This window comes from Arvicanthis niloticus, chromosome 9 (assembly GCF_011762505.2).
Source record: "Arvicanthis niloticus isolate mArvNil1 chromosome 9, mArvNil1.pat.X, whole genome shotgun sequence".
Lineage (NCBI taxonomy): Eukaryota > Metazoa > Chordata > Mammalia > Rodentia > Muridae > Arvicanthis > Arvicanthis niloticus.
In genome coordinates this window covers 64298508-64311135 of record NC_047666.1, presented here as the reverse complement: position 1 = coordinate 64311135, position 12628 = coordinate 64298508, and the positions used below count along the sequence as shown (strand labels likewise).

At 45.4% G+C, this 12628-nt stretch overlaps 1 protein-coding gene across 3 annotated transcripts in view; it reads left to right on the top strand.

Moving 5' to 3' along the window:
* Positions 1-12628, top strand: part of Dyrk4 (dual specificity tyrosine phosphorylation regulated kinase 4) — a 41921-nt gene that overhangs the window by 26843 nt on the left and 2450 nt on the right. For 2 of the 3 annotated variants that reach the window (XM_076940601.1, XM_076940600.1), the window contains 5 exons: positions 1120-1258; positions 4081-4162; positions 5191-5363; positions 6546-6606; positions 10647-10776. In XM_076940601.1, coding sequence (XP_076796716.1) covers positions 1120-1258; positions 4081-4162; positions 5191-5363; positions 6546-6606; positions 10647-10776 — 585 coding nt within the window. The remainder of the gene's footprint in view (positions 1-1119; positions 1259-4080; positions 4163-5190; positions 5364-6545; positions 6607-10646; positions 10777-12628) is intronic. The other variant, XM_034512115.2, reaches the window with a different exon arrangement.

Below are 12628 nucleotides of genomic sequence, written 5' to 3'. Positions count from 1 at the left end.
GAGCAGAGAGTAGAACACAGAGCCACAGGCAACTGGTTACTTAGAATGCCAAAGGACTTTGATTTTGAGTAAAGGCAAGAACAGATACTTTTATGTTAAGAAAACAGGACCCTGATTTATGTAGATTGGCAGCAAATGACCGAGTATGATGAACAGAGCCCTCTGTGGTCATTCCTGGGTCATCGATTTAGTAGCTTGACGTTTTCTTGACACTGCTAGGAAATCTGTACCATTCAACAGGCAATTGGACGTGCTGTTCACCTTCTCAATGTGCAAAGTGTAGTCTACTCTCTAGTGTGCAGACATGAGTTATCTTTTTTTTTTTTTTTTTTTTTTTTTTTTTGTGGTAAAATAGATAGGATAGACTGCCTCTCTTACCCAATTATCACAGTGCCCAGGAAGGATGTCCCTGTGGGGGAGTTGCTGAAGGCCAAAGGTCATAGTGTCTGGAGTCATCTTTTCTATCTATGCTGTTACACCACGAGTGGATGGTTTCCTAAATGTTGCCACAGACATGAAATGAAAGAGGGGAAGGAAGTGGCCCAGTATCGACACATGTTCTTTCCTTTCTGTCCCCATCTTTGAAGGCTGTACAGAAAACAAAAGCCATCAGCTCCTAAGCGTGTATTGCTTTCTAAAATGCTTAGTGTCCATTTTCGAGACTTGTAAGTCAGCAGCTTTCATACAGTATGGCTGTATGAAATGTTGCAGATTTCTTCTCCTATCGAGAACCATGAGGATGGTATGGGGAGGGGCAGCTTTCATTCTTTCAAGAGCACAGTGAAGGAGCCAAGTAGCCACACTTAATTTTGGCAGAGTGGGGGCTCCCTGGTTTGCCTGAGCTTCCCTTGGTCCATCCTCATTTTCCATACGTGTCATAACTCTGAAGTATTCAGCAAAGCCTACAGGCTGGGGCAGGAGTGACTACTTTGCTGAGGGCTCCCTGGGTCATATTCAAGCGTTGGAGAAACTATGGCGGTGTGTACAGCTTTGCCTGCTGGCTTGCAATTTGTTTGATTTTAGAGAGAAACCAAGTGGCCTGGGTTATACAGGTACCCAAGCTGAGTATGATGTTTTGACAGCCATCTACATCACCCTTTCTCTCCCTCTTTGTCCCAGAATCAACCTGTATGAGTTGATGAAGAACAATAGCTTTCAAGGCTTCAGTCTGTCCATAGTTCGGCGCTTCACCCTTTCCGTTTTGAAATGCTTACAAATGCTTTATGTTGAGAAAATCATCCACTGTGACCTCAAGCCGGTGAGTACAAACTCTGCCCACCTGGTGGGGCTGGCTGCCACCACTGTTTTCCAGGGTGGATGCCAGGCAGTGTTCATTTGTAGGTGGAGATGCAGTGAGGACCAAGGTATAAATACTAGGGACATATTGAGGTATCTAAGAATAGAGAGACTTGAGAGCTTTCCTACAGAAGCAGGGGTATAGCTGGTGTCTTGAGCATCCAGGCACACTGCAATAAGTCCTGGGGGTCTAGATTTACTTGGTTGGTTCTTCCAATGATCAGTTTACGGCAGCCCTTAACAGTGTTCTTATTAGTTACGGTGTCGTGGTAGGTCAGGAGTTCAAAAATCATCCTCAGCTATACAAGAGTTCAAGACCAGCTTGGGATACACGACACCTTGCCTTAGACTCCCTTTCCCCAAATATTTATTACTGTATAACTAATGAAAGAACTGGAGCCCACTCTCTAACTCTGCCTCTACAAACAATGGCAGTAAAATTTTACTGGAGAAAGTCATGCAGATTCACATTGGAAAAATCCATCATGACATGTAAAGGTAAGCACATCCTTCTTGAAATTCTACTTTGCATATTTAAAACTTCATGGACTCCTGGGCATGGCACACAAACAGCCAGATCTCCTTCATTCAATTCTCATCCTTGCTGGCATTGTATACATAGTTCTATAGCTGTACTGGTTGTTTATCTAGTAATTGCTTCTTTGAGTTTTGTTTTGTTGTTTTGTTTTTGAGCCAGGGTTTCATATAACCCACAATGGCCTCAAGCACCATATGTAGCTGAGGCTGGCCTTGAACTCCTGATCTTCTTGGTTCTACTTGCTCAAGTGCTGGAACTATGAGCATGCACCACTGTGCCTGCTTAGGATTTGTTCCTTAGATCTCTGCCACCCACTAGACTACAATTTCTTCCCCAGAACAGGGGCCACTTCTTCTCCCCACTGTGTCCCCAGGACATAACACAGAACCTGATATCTGAAATAGAACGCAGCAAATGATTGTGAAATGAGTGATGGCTGTCAACTCAAAGCAGCAGCTTGCAACAAGGTATAAAGAGCTGGTTCAAAAATCAGCCTGATGCACAGATAGGCAACTCTTCCTGATTGGTCCTTATTCTCTTCTCTTCCTCCCCAAACGTGGCTAATTTCTTCTTGAAAACTGTAAGTCTAGGGATTGTATTTTTGTGCTTAAAGGTTTTCAAGCATCATAGAGAGATGCTGTTGTGACTGGAGCCTCATAAAAAAATGGAAATAGATTGATTTATTCACCAAGTTCTAAATCCTCAGTTTTCCAGCTCCAAATGGTCCCGTAATACCTATGGTCTTTAGCTTTAAGGGACTGAACTCACAAGGTTTTCACAGGCCAAATTATCAGGTAACAGATTTCTTTGAGCCATGAGTCAAGTGTTGAACACAGACCAGAAAGGCATTTTGTGACTATGTATTTAAAAGTAGGGTATTGTCCTTGTGTCTTTAACATTTGTGATGCACAAGTCCTGAGTTCCCATGGCATTGCTCCTTTCAAAAAGAACTCTCTCCCAGGAAGAGTGGAGAGGGGGCAGCTGTGTCTGTCAGTCTTCCATTGCTGTGACAAAATACTTATGGAAATCAGCTTCTAAGGAGGAGGAAAGAAAGGCCTTGTTTTGGAGGATGGCTTCAACTCAAGGTCGGTTGGCACCATCGTTTTTTTGGAACTGTGACAAAGCAGAGTCCAAGACAGAGGACTCCTGGAGAGTGAACCTATTCATTTCATGGTGGCCAGGAAGGAAGAGAACTGGGGGAAAGTGCTAGTTCTCAAAATTCCCTTCACTGCCAGCCCCGCCCCACCCACCCCACCTCCTAAAGTTCCCTCTGTCTCCCCGAAGATGCAGACCAGCAACTAAGTTTGCATCGCACAGGCACGGGTTGGTGTGGATAGGTGAGATCCAAGGCATAGCCTCGGGCCAGCCCCATCCAGTGACGGAGCCTCTCAATTGGGCTGGAGATACACAAGGAATTCTTGTTCTTTTAAGATTTCTGTTGCCTACCCTCCCTGGGCTAAGAGTGTTTCTGAAAAAGTACTTCGTTTGAGGTCTCAGATTGGCTTTGCTCTGCATTTGTCTTTGCTGTACCTTTGTACCTGTTAAGAGCTCCATAAGCAACCTTCTGAAAGGAGACCCTTGGAGACACTGTTAGGGCATTATGCTTTTAGCCTTTGCAAGCACAGTGTCACACTGAGACAAGAGCCCAGCTCTGCCTTGACCATGACTTGACTAAACACCTGGCACCCCCAAGCTCAGTCTCAGTCTGTTTATCTGTCTGCCTATCTATCTATCTATCTATCTATCTATCTATCTATCTATCTAACTAACTTTATCTCTGTTATCTATTTACCTATCCATTCATGGGTTCTATACTATCGTAACAGAGTGTTAGCAACAGCATTTCTTATAAACATTACATATATTGAGCCAACAGCATTTGTAAGGCCTTGTGCAAGCCAAGCATAGGACCGGGTACTAAGGAGCATGTAAATAAACCCCTAGACATCAGGAGTTTTTACACAACCAATGGGGGAAAAGACACAGTATTCACAAATGAAGGAATGCAAACGAGTAAATACTGAGTCAAAATCGGATTAAGACCACAAGTCAATGGGAAGTCCCAAGAGAAGAAGGACAATGGGATGAGGAGAAGCTGTGGGAGGAGGACTTTTGAGGTGGTAGTATTTGAACAAAACCATCCATATCCAGGAGTGACATAGCAGTAAGGAGAAAGCCTAGCAGACATTAATTTAAATAAACTTTAATAAAAAACTTAAATAAACATATCTCTTTTTTTTTTCCAGGAAAATATTGTGCTATACCAGCGGGGCCAAGTCACTGTTAAAGTTATTGACTTTGGGTCAAGCTGTTATGAACACCAGAAAGGTAGGCCACGCCCCCTACCCCCCCAGTCTGAGTTCTGCTATTATAAGTTCTCTCTCTTTATACACCAGGCTACCTGGGTGCTAGCTTGGGCTCAGCCATCACAACTGATGGCTTTTGAGCCAGGTGCTTCATGTCTCTGAGATTTTCTTCTGTAAAAGGAAAGGGTTGTATCCAAAGAGCGTATTAACTCTCTGAACTTCTCATAATCTGAAGCTATGGAACGACCCTTGAGCACTGGGTCCCCAAACTGACTAGAAGCACTTAGAATCAATCACTCCAGGGCTCATAAACATTGTGCTTCCCAGGCACCCAGCTTACATGTAGCTCAGGAGTTTGCAGTTTAGAAAATAACCACTCTACAGTTTAGGTTTCACCGCCTTTGATTCATTCTCCAGACCTCATACATTCCCTCCCCCCCCCCTTCAAGCTAGAACCTAGAAAGGAACCCTGGAGCACATTCATATCCACTTTCCCTGAATTTGATTTGATTCATCATCAGCCTCTCTGCCTTTTACAAGTCTGATTTAGAGAATGTGTCCCAGCTATACGTCATTCATTAGTCTAGGGACAAAAAGAACCCGAACCCCCAGTATTGTCTCACCAAAGTGAGATCACATCTGGCTATGGAACCAGTGATCCTCCTGCCTCTACCTCTCAGATGCTGGACTCACAGATGTGTACCACCACTCAGTTAAATTCCTGTTTTAAAATGCCTGAGAGGGGTGGGGTTGTTGTTTTCTTCTTTCTTTTTATTATTTTGTTTTACTCTTAAAACAGGCGATTTAAATGTATTTCCTTGGAGTTTACTCCTTTGGAGTTTCTTATCCATCAGATGGAATTAACAGTCATCGGCTGGAAGGATTAGTCTGTTGCTAGAGGATGGGATGGGACCCACACTTCCTTCTTCCTCAGAAGCCCACGGGGGGGGGGGGGCTTTATGAGGGTGATGCTCTAAATTAGTTACCACATCTGGAGACATCTGGAGAGGCTTTGTTCTGCTTTCTCTCCCTTCACCCCCTCCCCCACAGTGTATACGTACATCCAAAGCCGGTTCTACCGATCCCCTGAGGTGATTCTGGGCCACCCCTATAACATGGCCATTGATATGTGGAGCCTGGGCTGCATCATGGCGGAGCTGTACACCGGATACCCACTGTTCCCTGGGGAGAACGAAGTGGAGCAGCTGGCTTGCATCATGGAGGTGAGGGGGAGAGCTGGCCACCAGCATGGCTGACTTCCTGGGATAACATCCATCCTCAGACTCTGGGTTTCATCAGACCCAGCAAGGGCAGTGCCATGCACACGCCTCCACTTCTGAAAGTATTTTTGAAACGATGTACCTCTTGTATTTTGCTGAGCCAAGAATTAACTTTTTCATCATAATTTAAAGAGTTGCCCACGATGCTCTTCCTCTCACTGTAAATATTGACATTTTAAAATAAAACTGTGCTGATAGTCTTTCAAATACACCATCATGATGATGATGATGATGATGACACTGAAGCTGGTGTGATCTGTTACCCTCTAACTACCTGAAACTCAGGGGGCTGTGTTCTTTTTAAACAACTGCACCCCTTTGCTTTCCTCTTCCTTCTCCCTGAAAAGACAGATAGGTAAAACACCTGGAAATGGTTATGTTATGATGTTATGTATGATGTGTTATGATGGCATTAACACAAGTCTTGGTGTCGGCAAACCAGGGGTCCAGCCTTGGGTATATCTTTATGGCATACCACATTGTTTGCTGTGGACTGTTGAAAATCAAGGTCAGGTGGGTGTTGCTAAGGCCAAAGTGTCCCTGAACCACCCCCAATTCTAGCACCTGGGAGACTGGGGTGTGTGCACTGAGCTCCCTACTGGGAACTCTGAGGGGCTGCAGAACTGGAGGGAAGGGATATGCCAAGCCTGTGCCTACCAGCCAGGGGTGAGGGTGAGCTGGCTAAGTCTAATACACTGTAAGTTTCAGAGAGAACAGTCAGGGCTAAACATTCTCGCCAAGAAAGTTCTTTTGTCTTCTAAGGATCTGATGCTTATCTCCTTTCTCCCTTCCCCCACCCCCAACCCAGTGCTCCATGCTGGAAAAGGCCATTTCTCATTCTCTGTGGTCTGCATGGATGGACAGGGATGGACAGGGATCTGGACCCTTCTACAGTGTCTTACCTGTTTAGCATGGCTAGTATTAATTCTTAGGCTACCGAGGCAGCCTGGAATAGGATTTATAAAACCTAGTCTCTGGGTCTGACTTGCCATTTAATGCTGTTACTTAAATCTCTTGGTCCTTATATGTAAAAGACAAAACCTGGCCAAAGTCGCACCTAGATCTTGACAGGCTTTGAATTTGTGACTCCACAATAGTGACACAGCCACACTGTACTTGTTGAAGGTGCTGGGCCTGCCACCTGCCCACCTCGTCCAGACAGCCTCCAGGAAACAGATATTCTTTGGTAAGTCCCATGATCTTATTCTCTTTATCCAATTGGGTCCAGTGATGTGCCACTGGTCTTGAAGACACCTACCATACCCTAGGCAGGCAAGCAGGCAGGCAGGCAGGCAGGCAGACAGACAGACAGACAGACAGACAGACTTTTCTTTCTTTTGCCCTATCTTTCTTCTGCCCTATAATGAAGGGTAGTGAGGAGCTGAGGAGATGGTAAGTGGTGTCCTTGGTGTGACAAATGGTGTCTCCCAGTGGGAAGGGCGTCTCAATTGTATAATACCCAGGAGCATGGAAGACCCTGTTCCTCAGATCTGTCAGCTAGTATGGCAACCATGAAAGATTGAAACCATACTCTCTTCTAGGGGTGCTCCCCAAACAATTTGGCCTCTCTTGCCTTGTATTGTGCAGGGAAATCAGGGCAGAGACTTCTGGCATACTGGGGAATTTCTACTGTTATAGTCCACCATTAACAGAGAGTACATTGTTGTTGTTGTTGTTGTTGTTGTTGTTATTAGTAGTAGTGTAGTAGTAGATGTTTGCATGTGCAGGGGTGGGGTGTATGTGTGTGGGGGTTCATAGATGCACAGGAATGCCAGAGTTCAGTATCTTCAGGTACTACTGTTGTGACACTATTCCTGGGGTGGTGTGAACAAACGTCTATTCACCCCAGATAGGGAACTTAGGACAGACTAAAGTACGGATAGCAACAAAATCCAATAGTGATCCAGTGTGTTTTACTGGGGTTACCTACAGGGGCATGCACTGGTTATAGGGCAAGGTGATAGCTTGTGAGAATTGCAAATCTGAAGCTCACTGCAGAAACTGCAGGCAGCTCAAAATGTTGGAGACTGTCTCTTTCAGGCAGCCCAAGTGATCTGGGCCTCTTGCAGGTAGCTCAGCTGATCTCTGCTTCTTCCTGGCAAGGAAGTTATCTCTAGGCAGTTCTTACAGCTTATATATGTTTAGGGAGAGAAGTCTGTTTCAGGGACTTGCTGAAGCTTCTGAGTGGCCTTCCGGGACTAGTGAGCTTTGCTGTAGCTTGCTAGGCTTCATTCCGCTTTGGAACACCCTGAGTCTTAGGGAGCTTCCCTCTGAGATAGAGGTTCATCTTGGAGGGGATTGCTCCACAATGGGTATTGTCTTCTACTGCTCTCCAACTTAATTTCGAGACACACCTCTCTCAGTGAAGCCAATGCCTACATTTTGGTTATACTAGTTGGCCGGCCAGATCCTGGGGTCTTCCTGTTTCTGTTCCCACTGCTGGAGTTCAGGTGCTGCCATATCTGCCTTTCACACAGCCGGAGAGCTGAGCTCAGGTTCCCATGCTTGCACAGCAAGCATATTACAAACTCAGCTTCTGAGGGTTACCCAAGGAGAGGGAAGGCAGACAAGAGGAGCAGAGACTCCACAGACAAGGGGCATTGCTGAGCACCCACTGTGGACAGGCTAGCTGACAGACTTCCACCAACTATGCAATCTGGATCATCTTAGTCCTTTCTGATTCTTGACTGAACAGCCTCAAAGAAAGAAAGGAAGGAAGGAAGGAAGGAAGGAAGGAAGGAAGGAAGGAAGGAAGGAAGGAAGGAAGAAAGAGAGGCAAATCATACATCTCTCTAAACCTTCTCCATCAACAGGAGAGTTAAGATTATTCCCAAAAAGAGCCACTAAGACAAAATTGTTTCAGTCACTGGTTTCCTCTCTGCACCATTCAAGTAACAAGCCATGGCTTCTGACTTCCTGGCCCCTTCCCTCAGTTTCCTTGGATTCTCCATGATCTAAAAACTGAAAATTGAAGGCCTAGAAAGCAGAAGGACTCCATCATGATTGGCCTGTCCCGTGCATGCCATTCCAGGTGTTCAATCTCTCAAGTGTCACCTCACATTCCTGGCTAGAGATATGAAAGCCTTAACCTTTGGGCAGGGCAGTGTCCTTGTTTCCTGAGCACAGCACTCGTATACTTACCTTCCCTCCAAACACTCTGAGGACAGCGTCTGCCTGACGTGTTCCCAGATGAACTGACATGTGCTAGGCTTTTGACTACAAACGCTCTTCCCGCTAGCTGCGTTGAGAACTGAGCCTTGGGCCTTTGAAGAGTTTAGTGGAAGAATAATGGGAACAGAGGGTACCCCCTTTTGCTAGACTATCACACCAGGGAAGAGTCACATCCTAAACCTTTAAGACATGTCATGAGACAGCATCCAATGGGGGATTAAGGATGGGAGAACACAGCATCCCCATCGAAAGACACCAGAGAGGGCTGATGTTCTACCATCATTGCCATGCCTAGGTCTTGGGGTAGGCTTTCATAGCAACACCCACACCTTGGTTTCCTTGAAATTACAGGGAGCAGCATCCACTCCATAGTTGCCCAACTTCCGGGTTGTTTGGGTACTCAGCCCAAAATGCTGGTTCCTATGATTCTCCTCTATGGCCCATGGGTCTTGTGTTTCTAGTGGCAGCTCTTCATGACTCCCTTGGACAGTGAGATTATGGGAAACACTTTTTCACTTCTGTTCTTGACTCTTCTCCCTGGTTTGGGTTTTCAGCAGTTTCCCAAACCCCAGCTATTCTGGGTTACAGCCCTACTCACCAAGAAAGAGATGCTGCCTGAGGGTAGTTTAGGAAGTGCTCCAGGTAGCACAAAGGAGGTGGAGGAGAAGGGTTAGATAGGAACTGGGACCAGAGGAGAGAAAAAAAACTGGACAAGAACAACAATTGCAAAACGACGCTAAGTTATTACGGGGATGTGTGCTTGGTTCCTCCTGTTTCTTTTGTTTGTTTCGTTTTCTTTAAAGCAACATGGGGAGAAGATGAGTGCAGGTGCTACCTCTAACAGGAAACAGGAGTGGTGTGGGTTTACAGGCCCTGTATAATTCTGGTCCACTCGTGACCTTGTAAACACAAGAGGACATCCTTGTCCGCCAATTCCCATACACTAATTTCTGAAAGTCTCGCTTCTAAGAATTCAGTCAGAGCAGATATTTCGGAGGCTCTGAAAATTACATTGGTTACAAAATGAATGGAATGGAGTTAGACATAGGGGTCTACACCTTTAATCCCAGCACTCAGGAGGCAGAGGCAGGTGGATCTCAGTGAGCTCAAGGACTGTGTGGTCTTTGAGTTCCAGACATGCCAGGGACACACAGTGAAACTAGGGGGAAAAAAATAACAGAGGAACATTATTTGGCCTCCATGATGCCCATCACACAAACATCACTGGGTTCTGAGAACACAGTGAAGTACACAGACAGTAAATACTCAGATTGCTCACACGCTTTACAAGGTTTAAGTCAAAGTGGCCAGCTCTTCTGAGCATCATACAAGAATCTCAGTGTGCAGTCGAATGGTTTCTCCCTTCAAAGGATTTCACAAAGCATCCTCAGGCAATCTTTAGAACCATCTGAACTTCACACAGTTGGCAACGGTCTTACTCAGCAGAAAGGGCTGAAGAAAGGCCATTCCTTCCAGAACCAGAGCGCTTCAATTGTTGACAAAATTTTGGTGTGACCCTGAAGAATTAAGGCAGCTCATTCGTATCTGTGCTTTGTAAATGAAAGCTCATTTGTTAAAATGTCCTGCTTTGTTCTGCCCCGTGAATGGCCTCATTTTTACTTTATTGGGCTAGTGAGGATTGAACAAGGGCATAGACAACCCACGAAGATACAGCATCCTTCTACCCAGAGGTGGATACTTTGGGCATTTGAAATTTATTTTTATCATTATCAACTCTAATACCGTCTAACATTGGTCAGTAGCAAGTGATTTCAACTACGGGCTTGAGATGGGCAGCGTGTAGTGGGGAGGAGACACAGAACATACGGGTTACGACAAGTTGTATTTGGCATCAGCTGTGATCACTGTGGACTCCTTCAGTCTGGCTGAGGCTATGATGTGTTTAGATGGATGGGTGGAGACGGGTGGGATGGAGCAGGGACAAAAGAGTTGCAGAGGGGCCTTCAGGAAGCAGCAGGATAGAGTAGACAGTTAGGAAGTGATTGGTGAATATTTATGCCTGGAACTAAATACAGAATGCTGTTTTCTCTGAAGATTCCAAAGGTCTTCCCAAAAATATAACCAACAACAGAGGGGAAAAAAGATACCCGGATTCCAAAGATCTCACGATGGTGGTGAAAACCTATGACTCCAGCTTCCTGGACTTTCTCAGAAGGTGTTTGGTGTGAGTTTGTTGGGGGTGTCTTTGCTTGTGGGTTTCCTAACTTTTAAGTACAATGCCTTCTTATGTTTTTGCTGGTGAGAGTCCAGGCTAGGAGGTGGGTGTAGGAACCCATCAGGACACTGTCCTAATGGTAGAGCTTTGAAGTATTCATTTCCTCTGTGTGTGTGTGTGTGTGTGTGTGTATGCATGCACATGCATGCACATGTAGATTGTACCTTCTTTTTTTTGGGAGGTTTTTTTTTTTTTTTTTTTTTTTTGAGACAGGGTTTCTCTGTAGCCCTGGCTGTCCTGGAACTCACTCTGTAGACCAGGCTGGCCTAGAACTCAAAAATCCACCTGCCTCTGCCTCCCAAGTGCTGGGATTAAAGGCGTGAGCCACCACCGCCCAGCCTGGATTGTACCTTCTTAATCTCAAGCTGCCCAACAGATGGTAGGTCCTAGTGTCTAATACTTCATGAACTATACAGCCAGCTCTTCAGTGGGCCTAATGTACTGTGTGCAAAGCAATGCAGTACACACAGGCTCCAGGAGACTTTTGTTTAGCCCCTGGATTTAGTGTTCAGACCTCCACACACTGGGCAGTTAGGGTAGGAGAACCATAGACTCGTGTGCACTGCTGTCTATGGTCAGTATGCACACTTAGAATCTGAGACGTCAGGTTCCGTTCTTCAGTCACATCCTCATGAACACAGAGTGGCCATGATGCCCGTTCCCCTGTTCTGGTTCTACAGTGTTTGGAAAAGTATAGCTATGGCTGCTGTTTCCAGGGACTTTGCCAGCCTGTGTCTGTTGAGTCTAAGCAGACTGGCCATGTGCTTTTTAAACAGCCACCATTTTTCTCTGAGTTCCTTTGCTCTAAAGTGAGGTGTTACTAAGGTACCTTCAATCCCACTGGTCCTACAACGATTTAGTGTTTTCAGAAGAGTGTGCCTTTATAATCTCTCACTCTCCTGGGGGGACAGAATGATGTCAGCAAAGTACTCTGGGCATTCACACATTCTAGAACTTGAGCAGCAGCCCAGAGAGTGATCAGTTAATAGAAGAATCTGTTCACCTGACTTCAGGTCGAGTCTCACTATTTTTCCACCCGAAGTCACCCCAGACTCTGAGACTACATTCATTCTGAGACTACAGAATGAATGTCTCTTTAAAAATGACAGAAACCAACAGTGAGATTGGGTTTGGGTAGGGGTTACCCAGAACCTCATTCATTCAGAACACAGTTCAGGAGCAAAACAGGTTTTCATTCATTCATTCACTGTATTGCAAAGGATCAACTGCTTTCAACTCCTCCAATGCAGTTATGTTGACAGGGCCCATTACCCCTGGAATCTCTAAGCAGCAAAGCTTTGGAATGACAGGCTAGAGGTGTATTCTGAGCCAGATCTAACCCTACAGGGTTACATGCAGCACATCAAGGCCTGTATGACTTTGATGAATCTAGATGATTTATACTACTTTCCTGTAGTTGGAAGCTCTTCCTAGCATGATGGACAAGAGATGGGAGTGCCCAGCATGGAAGGTGATTAGAGAGCAGAACCATAGCATAGAGCCAGTTAACAGCAGTGATTGCCAAGGTTTGGTGTTTGCCAAAGAGCATGCCTTTTTCTCCCGTTCTTCTGGAGAAAGAGACTTTAGAGATAGTTTTCAGATCATTGAAAGGAGTAGAACCTAAAAGAAGGGTTAGTTTTATCCCATATAATGCTAATGGGTAGACTTTAGGCCTGGGTGAAAGTTACCGGGAAATGAGGCATTCTTGGCTCAATGAAATTGAACATGACAACCCTTTGAAGATCAGAGGTTTTCAGCCGAGAGAGATGGCAAATGTGTTTAAACCCAGCTCTTTGGGAGA